This window comes from Larus michahellis, chromosome 15 (genome assembly GCF_964199755.1).
Source record: "Larus michahellis chromosome 15, bLarMic1.1, whole genome shotgun sequence".
Taxonomy (NCBI): domain Eukaryota; kingdom Metazoa; phylum Chordata; class Aves; order Charadriiformes; family Laridae; genus Larus; species Larus michahellis.
In genome coordinates this window covers 6,790,446-6,808,441 of record NC_133910.1, presented here as the reverse complement: position 1 = coordinate 6,808,441, position 17,996 = coordinate 6,790,446, and the positions used below count along the sequence as shown (strand labels likewise).

Genomic DNA, 17,996 nt, shown 5'->3' with positions numbered 1-17,996 from the left:
GTGATTTGGAGAGGATGCGCAACAATTCAACAGTAGAGCTGGAAGTTGGAGGCAGGTCTTCTTGTTGCTCCTCCTCGTGGTTTTGTGGGCTGAGATGTGCTGTAAATCTCATCATGGAAGACTTGAACCCCCAAAGTTCTGGGGACCCGATAAACAAGCCCTGCAGATTAGTGCAGCTTCCTCATTTGTGTAACTGCCATCAGCAGAGACATGGATTTTAGGCAAACATCTGTTTTTCTTGCTGACATATCTTTTTAGGCCTTATTTATTTTAAGTAACCTGGATGGTTATTTTTCAAAATAAGCTACTGGATGTCAGGACCAAGACATTTCTTGTCTCTTCAAGCAGGGAATCAATGCTTTTTCTTATAAAACATTTCACTCCTGAAAAGGAGAAAATGTGCTTACTTAGCTTCTAGTAAAGTGTTGGTTTGTTTTTATTCTTAATTTTTTGCTGAGCATTTAAGAGCTCTGTCTTCAAAGATGCTCTTGAGTGACGGAGAATTGGTTAAAGCAATAGTTTCTTGTGCAGGAAACACTGACAACAGCACACTTGTCAGAAGACAGACTGAGAGTCTTTTCATACATGCTGTCTTTTAACTAATGCGTTTCTACAATATGCTGTTATGCTCATGCAAGTATGATGTGCTGTATGTTTCTGTACAGTCTCCTGTAGGATGGATTTAAATTTTTTTAAACGATTCCAGAATTCTCTGGCATTTGGTGCAGTGGATTGGAAATTCTACAGCAGCTTAATTTATCTTAAAACACTGAGGTTCTGAGTGAAGTAAGTGTGAAAATAAATAATGCAATGAGTTCAGTAACACCTTGTTATTTATTTGTTATTAAATCCAATTGATTTAATTTTATTGCAATTTCAGTTTTTAGCATACTTAAGTCTTTTTGTGGACTGATGGGAACTGTCTTGTCGATGTTGTTGAAGGGCATGGGGACAATTTAGCAAGGGATAGCCAGAGGTGCAGGCAGAGCTGCCTGAGGGGCAGTGGCTAAACTCAGAGCTTCAGTGGCCACCTTGGAAGAAAGCTGCTTAAAGAATTAATTCACGTTGACATATTCTCATTTGTAAGTTTTGGCATTTACATCCCATTGAGATAATTGAGACAATTTAGACCTTAAAAGGTCTTTTTATAGACTGTCGGATAAATGAAGAAATAAAACAGTTGGTTGTTTCTGGGTCATATTTTCAACGAAACACAATTTTTAAATCTTTTTCTTAAGTGGAGCATTAGATTATATAGTATAGTTCTGTAGCAAGGGAACAAAGTTTCCATGGTCACCATATAATAGAATACACAGAGCCATCAGTATTATGTGATAGTGATATTTTTCTGGCATGCTTTTCAGAAGTTAGTAATTTTGATTTTCCTTAAAAAGAATTACACAGAAGTTGGCTGGTGGAATATATCTGTCATGTTTCATCTGACTTAGAAACAGCACAGCTCAAAACAGCAAGAAAAGGCCGTATATGTAAATGTTTAGTTTCTTCTCTCTGTGTGGGATTTGTTTGTTCTTGTGCATCAAAATGATGTAAGTGTGTGATGAAAACCAGCAATGGCTAATGTGAAATGGGCTCTTTGTGGAAGCCCAGATGTATGAAAGACGCTGAGGTGCACAACAAAATGTTTTGAATTGAATCTTGAAGATATTTTTTTTCTCCTTTCTTTTAGTATAAATAGCTTGCAAACAGAACTAAACAACATTTTCATGTTGCGAAAACAACTAGAAGAAGACATTTTAGCTAATCGTAATCTGCAGAAGGTTTTAGAAGATCAGATTAAGGACATGAAAAACCGACAAGGTCTGTGTACATCTGCAGCCCATCCCTTTTCTTGATATTCTTGCCCAAAAGAAAACCGGTTTTATTGCAGTCAGTTTGCTGTGATGGAGAAGAAACGTTTGAGAGTAGAAAAAGGTGTGAAAAGACTTCTTTTGAGCTTTCTATACTGAGAATTATTTGGGGGATTTGTAACAGAATGTCTTTGAGCAATCAGGGCATATACAGAGAGACAGCTTTTCTCTTTCCATGCAGCAAATGTTAGTAATTCTGTGGCAATTCTGCTGCAGTGATCATTTCAAGCTGCCTACAATTTTGTACCCATAGAATTTACTGTTTTCTGCAGAAGTTGGAGATTCCTGGCTTTGAATAAATCTGTGGCCATGGGATTGCTTTCTGACCATGGAATGTAATTATTTCCAAATACTCTGGTAAAGAGGTTGTGTCTCAGGAAATGGCCAGACTCTTCCTAACAGAATAAGTTTTTCCAGAGAAAGAAAAAATAGCCAGAGGTTTTGTTATTTTGTAATTCAGAAATAGCAGCGCTTTTAAATATAACTTCTATTTTAGCTTTTTTTTATTGTACTTCTTTGGAGGTGTTTTTAGTATATACTTAGGTATTAATATAAGTGTACATTGTTAAGTATAGTTTACTGCATATGTACAGATGTATCTGTTTTATTCCATAAGGGATATATAAATAACAATAAAACCTGTTCGCTTACCCCTTTCAACTTAGCTTTTCAATTTTAGCATCGCTCCCTTGACAGCTATGATAAGTGACAAAAGTTAAACTTCTGCCGTTTCAAAGTTTCCAACCTCCAAAGCGCAGACGTGATGAACAACGAGGGTGGGCCAAAGGGGCTTGTGGATGCTCCTGGGTTCTGAAGAGCAGTGGTGTTGCGGGTGAGGCTGCTCGGAATGAAGGCTGTGAAAATTAGTGATCATTTGTGAAGCTTTGGGCCCTTGCAGCAGCCATGGGATCAGTGTCAGAGCTGGGAGTAGGATTCAGGCATCTCTTCTTTGTCCTAATTTACATGTGCTTTCTCCCTATCTAATGAGATATATTTATAGAATTAACCATCATCTATATTGTAAACGAGCAGGTGTTTATTGAAACATAAAAAATCATTCCCACAGTTATAGAGGAAATGAATAAGTAGCTATTTTCAATTCAATTAATGCAATCTTTTGACCCAAAAGCAAAATAAATTCAGTAACTTTGTCTAACCTGGCCTTTTGCCTTGAGACATTGAGTTCATGTTCATAAAAATATAGTTAAAATGGAATAACTATTCATGCCTTACTTATCCTTCCTAGAAATTATTTCTAATTGTAATGCTAAATATGCAAATTATAATTCAGAATTACAATCGCCACTCATGCTGATAACCACAGAAAATACAGCCACGAAAATACAGCATGTCTAGGTGTCAGAAGCACAAAGAAATACGAGGACAAAATTTGTTCAATTAAACAGAAAGCTTATTTTGGGGGATGAAACATTTTAACTGGCCTCCTACAGACTTACTAGTAGGTTCTTATTCAAAAAGTCCTGTCTTTGCACTTTCTGCTGTGTTTTCCTGCAAATAAGAGTCTCTGAAATAATTCCTGTCCTTGGTTATTTTGACAGAAGAAACACTGTCTTTCTGTGGAGATCAAACATCGTATATGAGTATCTGTTTAGGAGAGCAAGATCGTTTAAGCCCACAAATAGACCATCTGTCTCTTGAAGAACTTAAGAAAAAGGTATTGATCTGTTTTATTATTTACTGTTTCTAATGGCTTAATTCTGCTTCATTTATAGTTTGTGCATCTCTCACAAAAAGAAGCATTTTCATTATTTAGGTACAGTTGGGTAGTTCTGAAAGGATTTGAAGTTCTCATATCCGTGGTCTGTGGTCCACCTTTTATGAACTGTTTAGTCTTTGTTACACCACGTGAGCTTCAGAGTCAGCTGAAAGATAGGTGGCTTGCTGCAAAGGTTTTATGATAGACTCCTGGATTCAAGTTTCAGACTCAGTGCCACGTTTTAGTCATCATGAGGTATACCAGCTCCAAAGAAGAGTTTTTGCATTAAGTATCCTGCAACGCGTATGCACCTTGATTAATCATGAGGATGGTAGTGGTGTCTATAATTTATACGTCTGTATAGCACATTCCATCCCACAATTTGCAGATCTTTTGGTAAATACGGTATGTTATAAAATAACCCTGAAGTAAGTTAATGTTGTCTCCATTCTACATAAGGAGAACTGAAATTCAGAGATTAAACGTGCAAAGCACTGTCATACAAGAAATCAGTATTGGAGTTTGGAAACTTGTTCTTTTGACTCCTCACCCTGTGTGGTGACCTCTGATCTGTGCACCAATTTATTGTGCATGCAATTTATTTATATCGTAATTATTTTGAATATGGTCGTTTGGGAGTGAATGTCAGCGAAGTTTTATATTTCTCGTGGCCAGCTGAATTGTAGGCAGGTGTTCGAAATCTGGAGGTGGGTAATCTGAAGGAAAGAAGTTTGCCTTACACTGAACAGGTGTCAATAAAAAAAGCCCCAGATTGTGTCCCAGTCCCATTCTGGGGTTATACCACTTCTATCTCTGAACAAATTCCCTTCAGTACATTCAGGGACATTCATTAGCAAAAGACATTTTTATACCATCTCTTACTTGTAAAAGGGTTTGTGTGTCTGAAAGTTGATCTTGTTTATCCGAATATGTTAACTGGTCTAGTAAGAAGATTTCACTTTCTTCTGCAAACATTGCCTTCTTGATACACTAGGAGTCTGTGACAGTAATGTCTGTTCAAGAGTTTTGAACATGATTGTCCTTTCAGATTTTGCATCTGTGAAACAACTCAGAATGACAGTGGCTTATAAAGGGTGTTTGAGACAGAAGAACAGGTTGTTTCTGAATGCTGCTATTTCTCTGTAATGCTGGTTTCCCTGGCACTAAAACGTCTATTCTCAAATCAGCCTGTTGGTTTGAGGTGCCCTCAGGTTTCTTCTTGCTACTGAGTTGTAAAACTTGATATCTCAACTTAATAACATGGCTGGAAACTACAGTCTTCTTACAAGTTAAGATTTCTTCAGTAGTAACTCACAGATACATAACCATGTTTTCATACATAGGGAGATTGCCGCATGAACAGATACAGAAGCCCAGGCTTTCCAACTCTGCAGTTTAGATTTAGCTGGAGATTTGTATATCATAATTTGTTTCCATACTAGTATGGATGTTACCAGTTTTGCTTGTTCTTCCTTTGGTTATTTAGGTTACTGATCTTCTCTTGATGGTTAAGGATCTGCAGTCAATTAATCAAGAACTTAGGAAAAAACAGCTTGGACTTTGTACAACAGATTCTCAAGGGAAGGAAGCACTAAAAATATTAAACCACAGTGAGGTAGGTTTTCTGTGTTAAAGTAGTGAATGTGACTCTCACGTCTAATACGCCTTGTGGAATCACTTAGATCAGTGCAGAATGAGTGTAAAACCCTCAGGGCTTAGGTTGCTAATTCCTTATAATAATTTTTTTAAATTAATGATGTAAACACCTTTAAGATGTTAGCACAACAGAGATGCAAGTGTTCAGTGATGTGTCAAGTTGATTTAAGGAAACAACTTACACATCAAAATATTAATTGGGTTTGTGATGTATTTGTTTTGCCAATTGAAAGCGAAGGAAATAGTTTTACAAAGAAAGCAGTATCTTATGTAGCATTTTAGCTACTACTGAACGTTTGCTTGTCTACTGTTCAAGAGTCATTCTCATGCTGTATCTAATTCTGTAAGAGCTTAGTTCATATCTCCTCCACATCCGCAAAACAACTAAGGTTGACTGTAGCCAAACCAGAAAGATAAGCACTTTCGGTCACTTAAGTGCATGGTTGTTTCTTCACGTAGAATGTAGAAGTATATGAAGAAGTGGCCAGCATTGGGGTAGATTGCTGAGAGCTGCAAGGCAGTAATCACTGCTGGATGTTTCATTCTTTTGCCCAAAGCCAAGACTGCTTTTAGCTGTGGGGAAGACGAGGTCTTGGCAAAATACTTCCACTAAGAAGCATTTTGGGTGCTGGGTCCCCATGTGTCTTACTATGTGTGAATGATGAAGGATGTTCAGGAGGCTCTGGTAGATTCTAGTGAACCTTCCAGCTTGTTACAAAGAATCACTTGAAATGTGGCTAGTAGTATTTTTCTTTATATTCTGTTGTTGTTTTTGCTTTTAGTTACATGTCCTTGTGCATCACATATTGAATAGGAAGGTAAAAATATAAAAGGCGTAATGATGGTATTAGAATTTTGTCCTGAATTTCTGAATTAAACTCAAAAGAACAAAAAATTAGGAATATTTTGAATCACTTATGTGTAGGCATTGCCTAATTCTAGAGCTGGGACTGTAGTATTTATGATTTTTCTGCAGGACAGTTTATTCTGCAGGACTCTGGAAAAAGGGTCCTGTCTTTTACCACATGTACTGCAGATGCACTGGAGGCAATCGTCAGAAGTCACAAAATATACTCGCTTTTTCAGTTTTAAGACATACTTATGTTACCTTCGATTGAAAAAGGTTTTAAATCATAGGTCAACCTTTAGGAGTGCCATGGCTTTTATTAAAACAATGAATTTACACGTTACTCTAATAGGTTTGCATGGAAAGCTTGTGGGCAATCTGTTTCAGAGCACATGGACTTTCTGTAGGTTAATACTTCTAGCAATTTGCCTGGTCATCCTGCAGAGGGTGCTGCACCCCCACTGATGCTGTACTTGATGCCGAAGGAGTTTGTCCTGTGCTAAGATTATCATGACAAGATACTGCGCGCTCCTGCATTTCTCTCGGCATGAAAAGAACATATAGGGCTTAACATATATTTAAGAAGCTGTCGACGTGGAGTTAGATATAGAATGATGCAGAGTGAAGCTTGTAAAATATAAATAAACCTCAAAATTCTGGTGAAGGAAATAGGAAAGTAAAATATGGTATTTTAACCCGTGCTAGAATGATAAAATTACTGTGGATCTCAAAAATGAAGGGATCTGTAATTAAAAGTTTTTAGTTTAAAAGGTACCATTTTATCAGTCACGACAATAAATGGCAACCTGGATTTTGGGTTATGGATTGTGACAACGGTGTGTTTTGCATACTAATAACCATTGTCAAAAAAACTAAGTTCTATTTTTTTGTGTGTATTTTGGGCTAGAATTTGTTGGCAGGTAATGCTGAAATGACACTAACATATGTGCTATAAGAGGAATTTGGACAGACACAGGAAGATGTATCCTGCTCGGGTTCTTAAAATGAACCCATCTTTCTTTCCCTTCACAAAGCCAGAGCACAAATGAGCTGAATCTGGATGTTGGTGCCTCTGCAGGGCATCTCCCAAAGGTCTGACAGCCCCCAGTACTCTGTTTCTCAGCTTCATGTTCGGAAGGGAGGGAGAAGGAGGAGAGAAAAAGGTTGTTTTTGTACTGTCCTCTGAACATCTGCTTTCTCCGAGAGAAGCAGCCTCGGCGATTTCAGCCTTCAGGGCTCCAGGGATCTCTGCAAACCAAGCATATCAGTGGTTCATTTAGGAAAAACATTCTCAAGGTTTTCGGTCTCCAAGGAAATACTTTAAACAGGCAGCTTATTCTTGGTAGACTTCTTTTCTGGCCTTAAGACACTTATTTTCTTTTAATATTTTGTTGAACGTTAGATTGTATTCCTTGGAGCACAGAACGTTTCTTGGCAGCCTCTGAGACACAGGACCATAGGACCAGGCTCAAACTGCCGTCATTTGTTGTAACAGTGAGCCATAACCTGTTGGTCTTATGTGGTAGTTTCATTCTAAGAATCATCACTTATAAAACCAAATACTGGCCTGGGAAAAGCATGTACTAAAAAATGTTGAGTCATAAAAGGTAGTTGCACTGGGCGGATAAGGTTTATTTGCAAATAAGTTTATTTTTAATACTCAAATGCAGGTTTGGCCCTGAATCTACACATAGGAGATTAAACCTTAAACATTTTTTTTTTAATAATAGCTAACAGCATTGGACTTTTGGCATCCCATGATTGCAACAAAAAGATCTTGTTATAATGCACACCCTTGCTATGTGCCATAATCCTATCTGTGTCTTCCTCCAGTTTTCAGATTGTCTTTACTTTGTGTCGTCCTAGAAAATCAAGTCCAAGTGAAAATACCACAATAATTCAAACATGACTTGGAAGTTAGTTTTCAATATAGATTTCTAATAGTAAAAGGCAAATATATTAATATGCTGCACCATCCGGTTTCTGGCTTTTAAAATTCATATTTAAAACCATTAGAGTTGCTTATACTGCTAGGGATTGGAAGATAAAAAGGCTTTTCTCATTTATTTCATATATATATATATTTTATATGGGCATACATTCTGTGCATACTCAATTAAAAAAAAATCAAAACCCACGCATGTTTTCAATTCCCAGTGTTCTCAGAAAGCAAAAATAACCTGCAGAATCCTGTTTGCAACTGGACTGACAAGCTGTGAGCCAAGACTTTCCAGCATGTGATACTGGGGAAGCGGGTTTCTCTTTTCATGTCATAAGTTTCAGCTCTGCGCTGTGTGTCCATCGAAGCTATAAATATCACATCCACGACCCCTAGACACCCGTTTCTTTCCTTCAGTCTGTCATCTGAGTCTCTGTACCTATAATCTCAATTTTCTGTAACTATGCTCAAGATTCTGCTTTTCTTGTCTTAAAGGTAATTTTTCTTTAGCCCCTGTCACACCAAAATATGTCTGTTACACACAGCAGTGGTACATTATTGCCACAAGTGCTTTAAGACAAAAATTTTTATCTAAAGCAAGTTTTATTCCACTGTGCTGTATTCTACCTGTGGTTTAGGCATAACATTGTTGATATTTGTCATCACTCTCACACATTTCTACTATTTAATGAGATTCTAGCAGCAAAGATCTTAAATATTTATCTTTTGCTATTAGATTGGGAAATGTTACTATAAAACAAGATGATATAAATGTCCAATCTGGTCTTATTACAGGGGAGCGGTGGAACGTGGTAACTGCAGGTCACTCACGGTGGATCCCAAAGTGGGATGAAAGACTGTCTTTTTAGTCAGGTTGTTTTCTGGCAGGCTGTGCCGGAATGCGGCTACTGAATATAATAATTCTTTGTAAATACAAGTTTTTCTTATGATCAGTGTTTAACCGACACAGGCAAGGCTAAATTCTGTCCTCTGTTGCTGGAGGAAACTTGAGTAGCGGAGGTGAGTTGTAAGAGAGATGAAAATATTCTCCATGAGCTGTGTGTGGATGCAGCACACGTTCAACAGTGGTCTTTGCTGCTGTTGAGAGAGGAGCAACGCGTGGGGCGCATCCTTCGCTTCCCGTCTGTCGCTGAGATGTAGCATCCCAGCAAACCAAAGGGAGCCTGGTCTTGCTGCCAGTTATGCTGATGTCAGGAACCTGGGGTCTGCTACTGAAAAAGCTGAGTCTTCCTCCTTCTCTTTGCTCAGCGTATATTAGTGATGGGAGATGGATTGGGTTCTGGGGCAAATAGGGGGAAAAAAAGGATGATTTGGCACCACTTGCTACAAATGGGCAAATTTAGGCAAGACAAAGCAGATTGTAACCTTCAGTGTTACAGTAAGTCTTTTTATTGTATAGCAAGCTGCTTGTGCTTTGTTTTGAAAGCATCTGTCTCCTGGATGCTGGAGAAGAGCCTAAATTGTGTAGCAATTGAAAATAAATTCTGGAAACTGGAAAATAAAATAGGCACAATGAGAACGTGACTGAAGACAGGGGTCCTTTGCCAGAAGAGGTTAAGTGATTTTTATATTTTTTGTAAATTCTGAAGAGAAAGGGTTAAATAAAAATGAAGGAATGTATAAGATAAAATTTCACTGTATTTAATGTGAGTCATTCCTGGGTTTTATATTAATTTTCTTTGATCTTGTTGAAGAAATCTAATTCAGTGTTTGTTACTTTGTATTACAGGCTTTTTTTATTTTTCTTTTAAGACATGTCACTGACTTATTTATGCATGTTTCATATCACAGTATTTTTTTTGGTGCTACATTTTCACATCATTCCATACTTTGTGTAGTGTCTTGAAATAACAGCGGAGCCTGTGATGCAGACTGGAGATGGTGACAATGACAGGAAGATACAGAGCAGTCAATTTTCTGAGAGGGTCAGCCAGGTAGGACTCTGCGCTGGGTACATTATGTTACACTACTGTCTTCTCTGCATGCCTTTAAAAATTCTTACTTTCTTAGCACACAAAGTCTTTTGCAAACAAAGCATTCTTTTCTGATATCTGATTTTGCTTTCAACTAATTGTTATCCTAAAGAGTTTCTGAAAGCTTTTTGCTATATTTTTCTGCTGATAGGGCTTTGCAGCTTTCATTCTGGTCCTTGTTTTCTCTTGTTCGAGTGCTCATAATCTTCTTTAATGGGGATGACAAAAAATCCCTTGAAATTGTGTTTCTTTACGTACACACACACTGATCTTCAGCCTCTATTGTAGTCAGGACTATAGTACAGATTGTCATAGAATCATAGAGTAGTTTGTGTTGGAAGGGACCTTAAAGATCATCTAGTTCCAACCCCCCTGCCCTGGGCAGGGACACCTCCCACCAGACAAGGTTGCTCCAAGCCCCGTCCAGCCTGGCCTTGAACCCCTCCAGGGATGGGGCAGCCACAGCTTCTCTGGGCAACCTGGGCCAGGGGCTCACCACCCTCACAGCAAAGAATTTCTTCCCGATGTCTAAAGTAAATCTGTCTTCTTCCAGTGTGAAGCCATTACCCCTCATCCTATCATACATGCCCGTGTGAAAAGTCCCTCTCCAGCTTTCTTGTAGGCCCCCTTCAGGTACTGGAGGGGGCTCTAAGTTCTCCCTAAGTTCTCCCCGGAGCCTTCTCTTCTCCAGGCTGAACCACCCCAACTCTCTCAGCCTGTCCTCACAGCAGAGGGGCTCCAGCCCTTGCAGCATCTTCGTGGCCACCTTTGGCCCTGCTCCAACAGGTCCATGTCTTTGCTGTGCTGAAGACTCCAAAGCTGGATGCAGTGGGGTCTCACATGAGTGGAGCAGAGGGGCAGAACCCCCTCTAGGCGGAGTGTCATGAGAGCAGAGTAGAGGGTCAGAATCACCTTCTTCGCCCTGCTGGCCACGCTGCTTTTGCTGCAGCCTGGGATGCAGTTGGCCTTTGGGGCTGCAAGCACACATTGCCAGCTCATATTGAGCTTCTCATCCACCAGCACCCTCAAGGCCTTCTCCTCAGGGCTGCTCTCAATCCATTCTCTGCCCAGCCTGTGTTTGTGCCTGGGCTTGCCGTGACCCAGGTGCAGGACCTTGCACTTGGCCTGGTTGAACTTCATGAGGTTGGCATGGGCCCACCTCTCAAGCCTGTCCAAGTCCCTCTGGATGGCATCCCTTCCCTCCACCGTGTCAACCACGCCACAGAGCTTGGTGTCATCAGCAATCTTGCTGACGGTGCACTCAATCCCACTGTCCATGTTGCTGACCAAGATGTTGAACAGCACCAGTCCCAGTACTCACCCCTGAGGAATTTTGTAAGATTCACTTGCTGCTGTGCTTGAGGAAAAAACACTAGATCCTTCTTCAGGGTTGAAATGCTTGATGTCTTGGTAACTTGTTGACTTTGTTTTCCTACCTACAGGAATCTGCCGTCCCCTCACTCTGTCTTTCAAAAGTGATGTAATAGAAAGCATCATGGAATCATAACAGAATGTCGGGTTGCAAGGGACCTTAGAGGATCATAGAGTGCAATTAAAGTTGCAACTTTCTGGTTTAAAAATTATAGCATGCTAAAATACGGCACAAACTGGGCATTTTTGTTACTGATGTTGAAGAATAATGATGTTCTGTTCTTTGATTTGTAATTTCAGTGTTTCTCTGTTTACTAGGTATGCCTTCAAGTATCTTTGGATTTTCCTTCTGAGGTGGATAAACAGGTGAGCGATGTATTTTAAAGGTTCTTTTGACTCTTAAACATCTTAACCTCTCGCTGCTGATGTCTACTGATGAAAATTTCATCCAAATGAGCCCAGTATAAATTCTAATGCAATTGATACAGGAGACTTTCATTGATTTTAAATGGGGGTTGAATTACTGGAGAGAATCCATGTAGAATTTTCCTAGGATGCGTCTGCAGCGTTTCATACAAAAAGCTGTCAGTTTTTAAATACTTCAAGTTACATCCTGTCCTGGCCATAAGGGATGGCCTGGAGATCCCAGGCCAGAATTTGGTGCTGTAAAGGCAAGACGATTCAAAAGTGAACTAATAAAAAGTTAGCTGCAATCTGCAGGCAACATTCCAGAAATTTCATACCTCTTCATAGATAAAAGACCTTCAGGGAAATCTACTCACTACTTACTAAACAACTGATCACTATGAATTAATAATATGAAATAGATGTTAATTAGTTTTTCTATTAATAAATAGTAAGTGAAATGTCTGTGGATGCTTCTTAATGTAGATAAAGAGCATCAGGAATTACAAAACACGATTACAAAAAGATTACAGCCCTGAATTTAATGCAACATTACATACCTGTGTAATAAGAAAATGTTTGCAATTTTTTAACAGATAACTCCATCAGGCTATTCAGAGAGTTTCTGCAAAGATAGACATTACAGGAGTCCAAATAAGCCTCAGTTTGAACATAATACAACTGGCAAACAATTTGGCAGAATAGGAATGAGCGAACATGAAACAGAAGAGAACTTGCTCACATCTCTTTTAAGAGAAAATAGAACATCAGTACTGGAATCTACGTAAGTATGAGGGATATGCACTGCTTTTGACAGTATTTCTATTTGAGAAGAGAATAAAGTAATTTTTGCTAAAGTGAATTTAGATAATGGCACAGTCTAATTTACCTGAGAGATTGGCAAGGCGCCTTCAGAGCCATTTTAGTCTATCATGCAATTAAGTAATTAGGAAACATACTATCAGTAGAAATCCTTATGAAAAACCCATTACAAGAAAAAAACCTCTCCAAAGTTACTGATATACGGAGCTTTACTGAAGGGACGGATTGTTTTCAGGGTGGGGTCTAGCAGTGCTAAAGTGCTCAGATGATAATAGGTGGTATTTAAAAAAAAAGATAAAGTATCTGAGAGCACAGGCCAGTGCAGGGTGGTGTGGTGGAGGGGGTGAACTGCTGCTGTAAAACTGATACGTGTAAGGAACTGAGGGTGGAGGAATTGAAGCTACAATGGCTGTTTGACAGGATTAATTTTGAGTGGACGTTATGCTTTATGGCCTTGGGCATTTCATCTGAACTGCTTGGACAGAGGTTTACTCTCTGTCAGCAGTTCAGGGAGTCTGGGCCCATGTGCTGGGCCCAACCAATTAATTGACTAATTGGTTATTCCAGTGTAACCACGTGTAGGAGATGGGCCCAACCAATTAATTGACTAATTGATTATTCCAGTGTAACCACGTGTAGGAGTCTGCTGAGAGGAGCCATGTTATAAGTACTTAGAGATATATATTCGTGCAACTAAAAATTGTACGTGCAATACGTGAGAAAATACTCGTGCAACTAAATCTGTATAAGCCCTGGTGTAACAAATGTTTTTCAAGTGTGTGTGTTACAGTGTAATTTGATCAATTCCCAGCTGAAATGCTCATTTCCGTAAGAACTGGACAACGCCAAGCAAGAAAAGGGTATATAGAAAAACACATCCTGACTGGTTCTGTTTTCCCCAATTTCATGCTTACACCACTTACTCTCCTGGTTGAAAAGTGAATTAAGAGCTTTGCTGGAGATCATTCTCATTTTTCTGTCCACACTGCAATGACTACGTACAGTATTACGGGACTTTTTTCAGTGCCTGTCAGCGTTGTTCCTTCAGCCACAGTGGTTTCTGGAGAGTAATGGGAGTGACCTTCCATATAGGTTGTGCTCGGCAGTGCTGGTAGCAGAATATCCTGTGGAATTACACAAGGCAAATCCTGGTGTCTGTGTTCAGCATGCTCTGCACTTGACTTTCCTCAAGCAATTCTGTATTTTACATTACTATTTAAAACTCTCCAACAGGCATAAATGGTCTTAGTTGTCGAAGCACTAGTTAGTGGTAAATGAGGAGATACTACTCTCTCAGAAGATGAATAGATAATATTGTTTTATTTGTTAACTTTACTTAAAAGTCTGCTAATGAGTGATTCCAGCACCATCATCTTTCCCACTCTAGTGTGTAATCTTTTCTGTGTTCAAGTACAAATGACCGGATTGACTGCGGCTGAGCCTGTACTTTGCATAACTTAATTCTCACTAATGACATTAGATGCCAGAGGAAGACATAAAAGGCCTAGTTAGCTTCTACCATTTCAAATGCTAGCTATACAAATGCGGTTGTTTTAAATGCTGGTATATATGTTTAATGGCACAAACAGCTCTCTGTTGGACACATGAAATCATCTGTAGAATTTGAGGGCTTTAAATATCTCTTCTTTGGCTTCAGTTTCTCTTAAAACATTGCTTTCCAAACTGTTGTCCATGATCAGTAGTTATCTGTGGGGCAGTTCGGTGCTCTGTAGTGAGCTGTTTTTGCAGGCTTTTGGCTGCTTTCTCAGTTTCCATCTTCCACGTTACATTAGAAATACATGAAGGGATAAACTCAACATCTTAGTCTCCTGTGTTTTGGGTAGAATTTTATTTTTAAGGTAGTTCAATTGGAGAGTAAACTCTCTTGAAAATCCATTCCTATTTCTTAGATTGCTATTTTATGTAAGCAATTGATTTAGTTACCAGAGATTTAGTATTTGTTCATGAATGCAGAAAGGGGCAGTAGGGTATATATGGTCATACATAGGAGAAATGCACTGATGAGATAATTTAAGATATAACTAAAGCTCTGATAAGGTCTCAAAAACTCTGTTCGTTAGTGAGTAATTTGTTAGTGAGTAAAATGGAATCTCCTGGAAATTTAAAATGTCAAGACACAGCAAAAGAATTTCTTAGAAGGTATTCTTATTTGCTTAAATAAAAATCAAAATTCATGCCTTTTCTTTCCTCCTTCCTGAGTATAGCAGACAAGAACAAATGAAAACTGTAAATGAACTGTTAGATCATCTGAACACAACTGAAGAAGATACAGAGAAAAAGGATGAAAAAGATCTTAGGCAAATGATTATTCAACTAAGAGCTGAACTCAAACATTTCAAGCAGGTCAATAAATTCTTAAAACAGCAAGTAGAATTGAAATCAACTTTTGATGGAAAAGAGAAGCTTTATCCAGATGCAATGCCACAGATTAATAAGGATATCGAGTTGTTGAAAGTGGAATTGAAAGATGCAGCTACACAAACAATGACTTTAGAGAGTAATGTCATGAGATTCAAACATGAAGACAGAAAAGGAGCCTCAGAAGACAAAAAAAAATATTCAAGATTAAATGCAGAAAGAGAACATCAGCAAGAAAATGTGTGTAAGAAGGGTGAACAGGATGAAAGACTTTTTTTTACAAGGAGAACAAATGAAGTAAGTTTATTTAAGATTCGCTTTCTGGTACTTGGGGAATAGATGTGTAAAAGAGTAAAACATGTTCCATTTCTAATATTAAATCTTGCTTTTGTGTAATTTTTAAAATTAGAAAAAGAGATGTAAGCCAAATATATTTTAGATAATTGTTCTTAATGTTCAGAGCTTTTCATCGCGTACTTCACTGTGCTTTAGAACATTAATTAATTGAATTCCAATCCTCACTGGGAACAGATACTAGTAAATATTATAGCTTTGGAAAAAGAGGTGGTTTTTAACATAATGGCCTGATTCTGTACTATCTTATGTCTCTGCACCAATGTTGATAACATGCAGAACCAGAGCATTCTGAACTGATAGCTTATTAAGTCTTACTGGCAAATGCCTTCTAGAACATTGAAGACCTGCCTAATGTCAGAGAGCATGCTGGCGAAGAGTTAATGGTAGATTTCAACAAGCTCAAATCTTAATTTTAGGCTTTTGTTAACTTTTCATCACCGTGTCTTGCTTTTAGAGTAGTAGTACTGTAGTACTAGTAGTAGTACTGTATAAAACTCTGGGGGCAGTTCTTCATGTTTGGAATCTAAGTGCACAGAATCTGTTTTGTGAGTACAGACGTAATTTGCTTGTGCTGGATAAGTTTTCACGCCTTTTGTATGCAGCAGTCTGTGGTCCCAAACAAAGAGGTGGGGAAGCAGCGTCTGCTAAAGAGTGCACGCGTATTGTTTCAGTAGCAGTTATAGAAGTGAAGCTGAAAACTCTTTGAAGATCTTGGCTCTTGCAGAGCAGACAAAGGAGAGGATTGCTTTTGATTTTCTGCACTGCTAATAGAGAATGTTGTAGCACCTTCTGCAAAGAATGGTTTCCATGACTTTAGCGATCAAGAGATTTCCGTGAGCTAGCAATTGGGAGCAATTCATTGTTGTTCTGGTTTGTTCTTGTTGGATTCATTTTTCTGAAGGAAAGGGCTTGTAAACCAAGAGATGTTGATGAGACTTTGTTCTGTACAGGCATAAATATTTCGGTACAGTTTGGGATTTTAAGGAAAAGATTTTTGGCATGCACTGTTGGTCCCTGGCAAACACCCCAGAAAATTCATGCCAGTCTTAGCAATAGGTTATGATACCCCTGAAAAATCAAAACCTGAGTAACTCACAAAAACTATGTCCTGTTTCACCAAACGATTTACATGTAATCAACATCTACCAGAGTATCTCCAGATACATTCTTAGTCTTTTAAGCTTACCTTATTGTCAGTAAATCTCCTAGCTATAAAGAAAAATCATGTTTTGGGAGGAAGGAGGGTAATAATGGAAATGTTCTTGGGCTATTGTTAATGTTCTTAGTCTTTTAGGCATTTGGCCTGTGCTGTTTGGCAGGTTGGCTGCTGTGATAGCTGCTCCTGCATCCTTGGGATGCCGTGACTGGTCCGAGACAGGAGGAGTGGAAGGTTGTGCTATGTTGGCGCACTCCAGGGCAGCTGGCTCCAGAAGCACATGGAGAGATAAGGGCAGGGGGAAGACAGAAGAGTGAAGATGGGGAGGGGAGTAGAGGAGGAAGGGTTTTGAGATCCTGGCTGGTCTGGTAATAAAGATCTGCTTATGATGGCTTGCTTAAGAGTGCTAATGATGTCTTTGAGTTGCTGGTCTCATCTCTAAGGAATGAAGGACAAGCTCTCTGAAGACAAAAAAAGGTCTGTCTGCCCTCCACAGGGAATACCTCGAGTTCTCTCTGCAGTTCTTCTTTTTTTCAGGTTCCTGTTTTCCCTGAGTTTCAGTGTACTGGTTTGATTCATCATTTTCCACATTCCTCTCTAGTTTAATCAGTTACAACCTCTATGCAATCCTTGAGTCAGTTGCGTTAAAAGCTTTCTTGTTTGGACTAATGCAGTGTATCTTTTGCTTCTGAATGGCTTTTATAAATAATTTCATGTAGCCAGCTGAACTGGCCTTTGGGTAATCTGGGTGACGTATATGTCTGTACAACAGCCCCGAGACAGCTGGAAATTGTTTGACGTTATTAGTGCGGTTTAGTAAAACTAGCAGGAAGTTCATCCCGCCTGGATTTATTTTTCAGCCTCCAAATAATACTGTATTCATGTATGTACAAAAGGAACTGAGTATGTCATTAGGAAAATGGAACTTGCTTTTTATTATTTTAAATTGTGTAAGGACTATAATTGCTAAGAAATGGATGTGGAAAGGTATTTCAGAATACATTGGGTGGTAAAAGAAATTACGGGACTTATGACACTGGTGGAGCAAATGAACAGCAAAAAAATAAACTAAATCTGTATGAACATGCCATTATTGACTTTTATTATTATTACACACAATTCCATAACTCTCATCAACATATAGCATGTTTTTATCTTTTTGGAGATAGCACAATGTTATGCTCTGTGGTTTAAAAAAGGACACATTCATTTTATGCAGAGTTTTCAAAAGGTGAGATGCCAAAATGTAGTGACTTAAGAAATTTAACTTCTCCCTCCAACTCCAATGACGGAATGTCCATTACAGTAGGAAATGGGAATCCTGCGGAAGTGATTTATAGGTTCTGTGGGTGAAGAAGCTATTCTTGCTCATAAAGAATTTCTCTATGGCAGAATAAATTTTCTCTGTGGCTGATGCAAAGCTATGTTGATTTGCTCAAAGGTATGAAAGAGGGCTTGTACGAAGTAGCATGGAGACAAAAGGAA

General features: G+C 38.7%; 1 protein-coding gene across 6 annotated transcripts in view; it reads left to right on the top strand.

The window, feature by feature from the left end:
• Positions 1-17,996, top strand: part of CDK5RAP2 (CDK5 regulatory subunit associated protein 2) — an 83,960-nt gene that overhangs the window by 33,843 nt on the left and 32,121 nt on the right. For 5 of the 6 annotated variants that reach the window (XM_074608453.1, XM_074608454.1, XM_074608456.1 and 2 more), the window contains 7 exons: positions 1,688-1,818; positions 3,428-3,543; positions 5,072-5,200; positions 9,887-9,982; positions 11,711-11,758; positions 12,394-12,581; positions 14,845-15,295. In XM_074608453.1, the coding sequence (XP_074464554.1) occupies positions 1,688-1,818; positions 3,428-3,543; positions 5,072-5,200; positions 9,887-9,982; positions 11,711-11,758; positions 12,394-12,581; positions 14,845-15,295 (1,159 nt within the window). The remainder of the gene's footprint in view (positions 1-1,687; positions 1,819-3,427; positions 3,544-5,071; positions 5,201-9,886; positions 9,983-11,710; positions 11,759-12,393; positions 12,582-14,844; positions 15,296-17,996) is intronic. The other variant, XM_074608455.1, reaches the window with a different exon arrangement.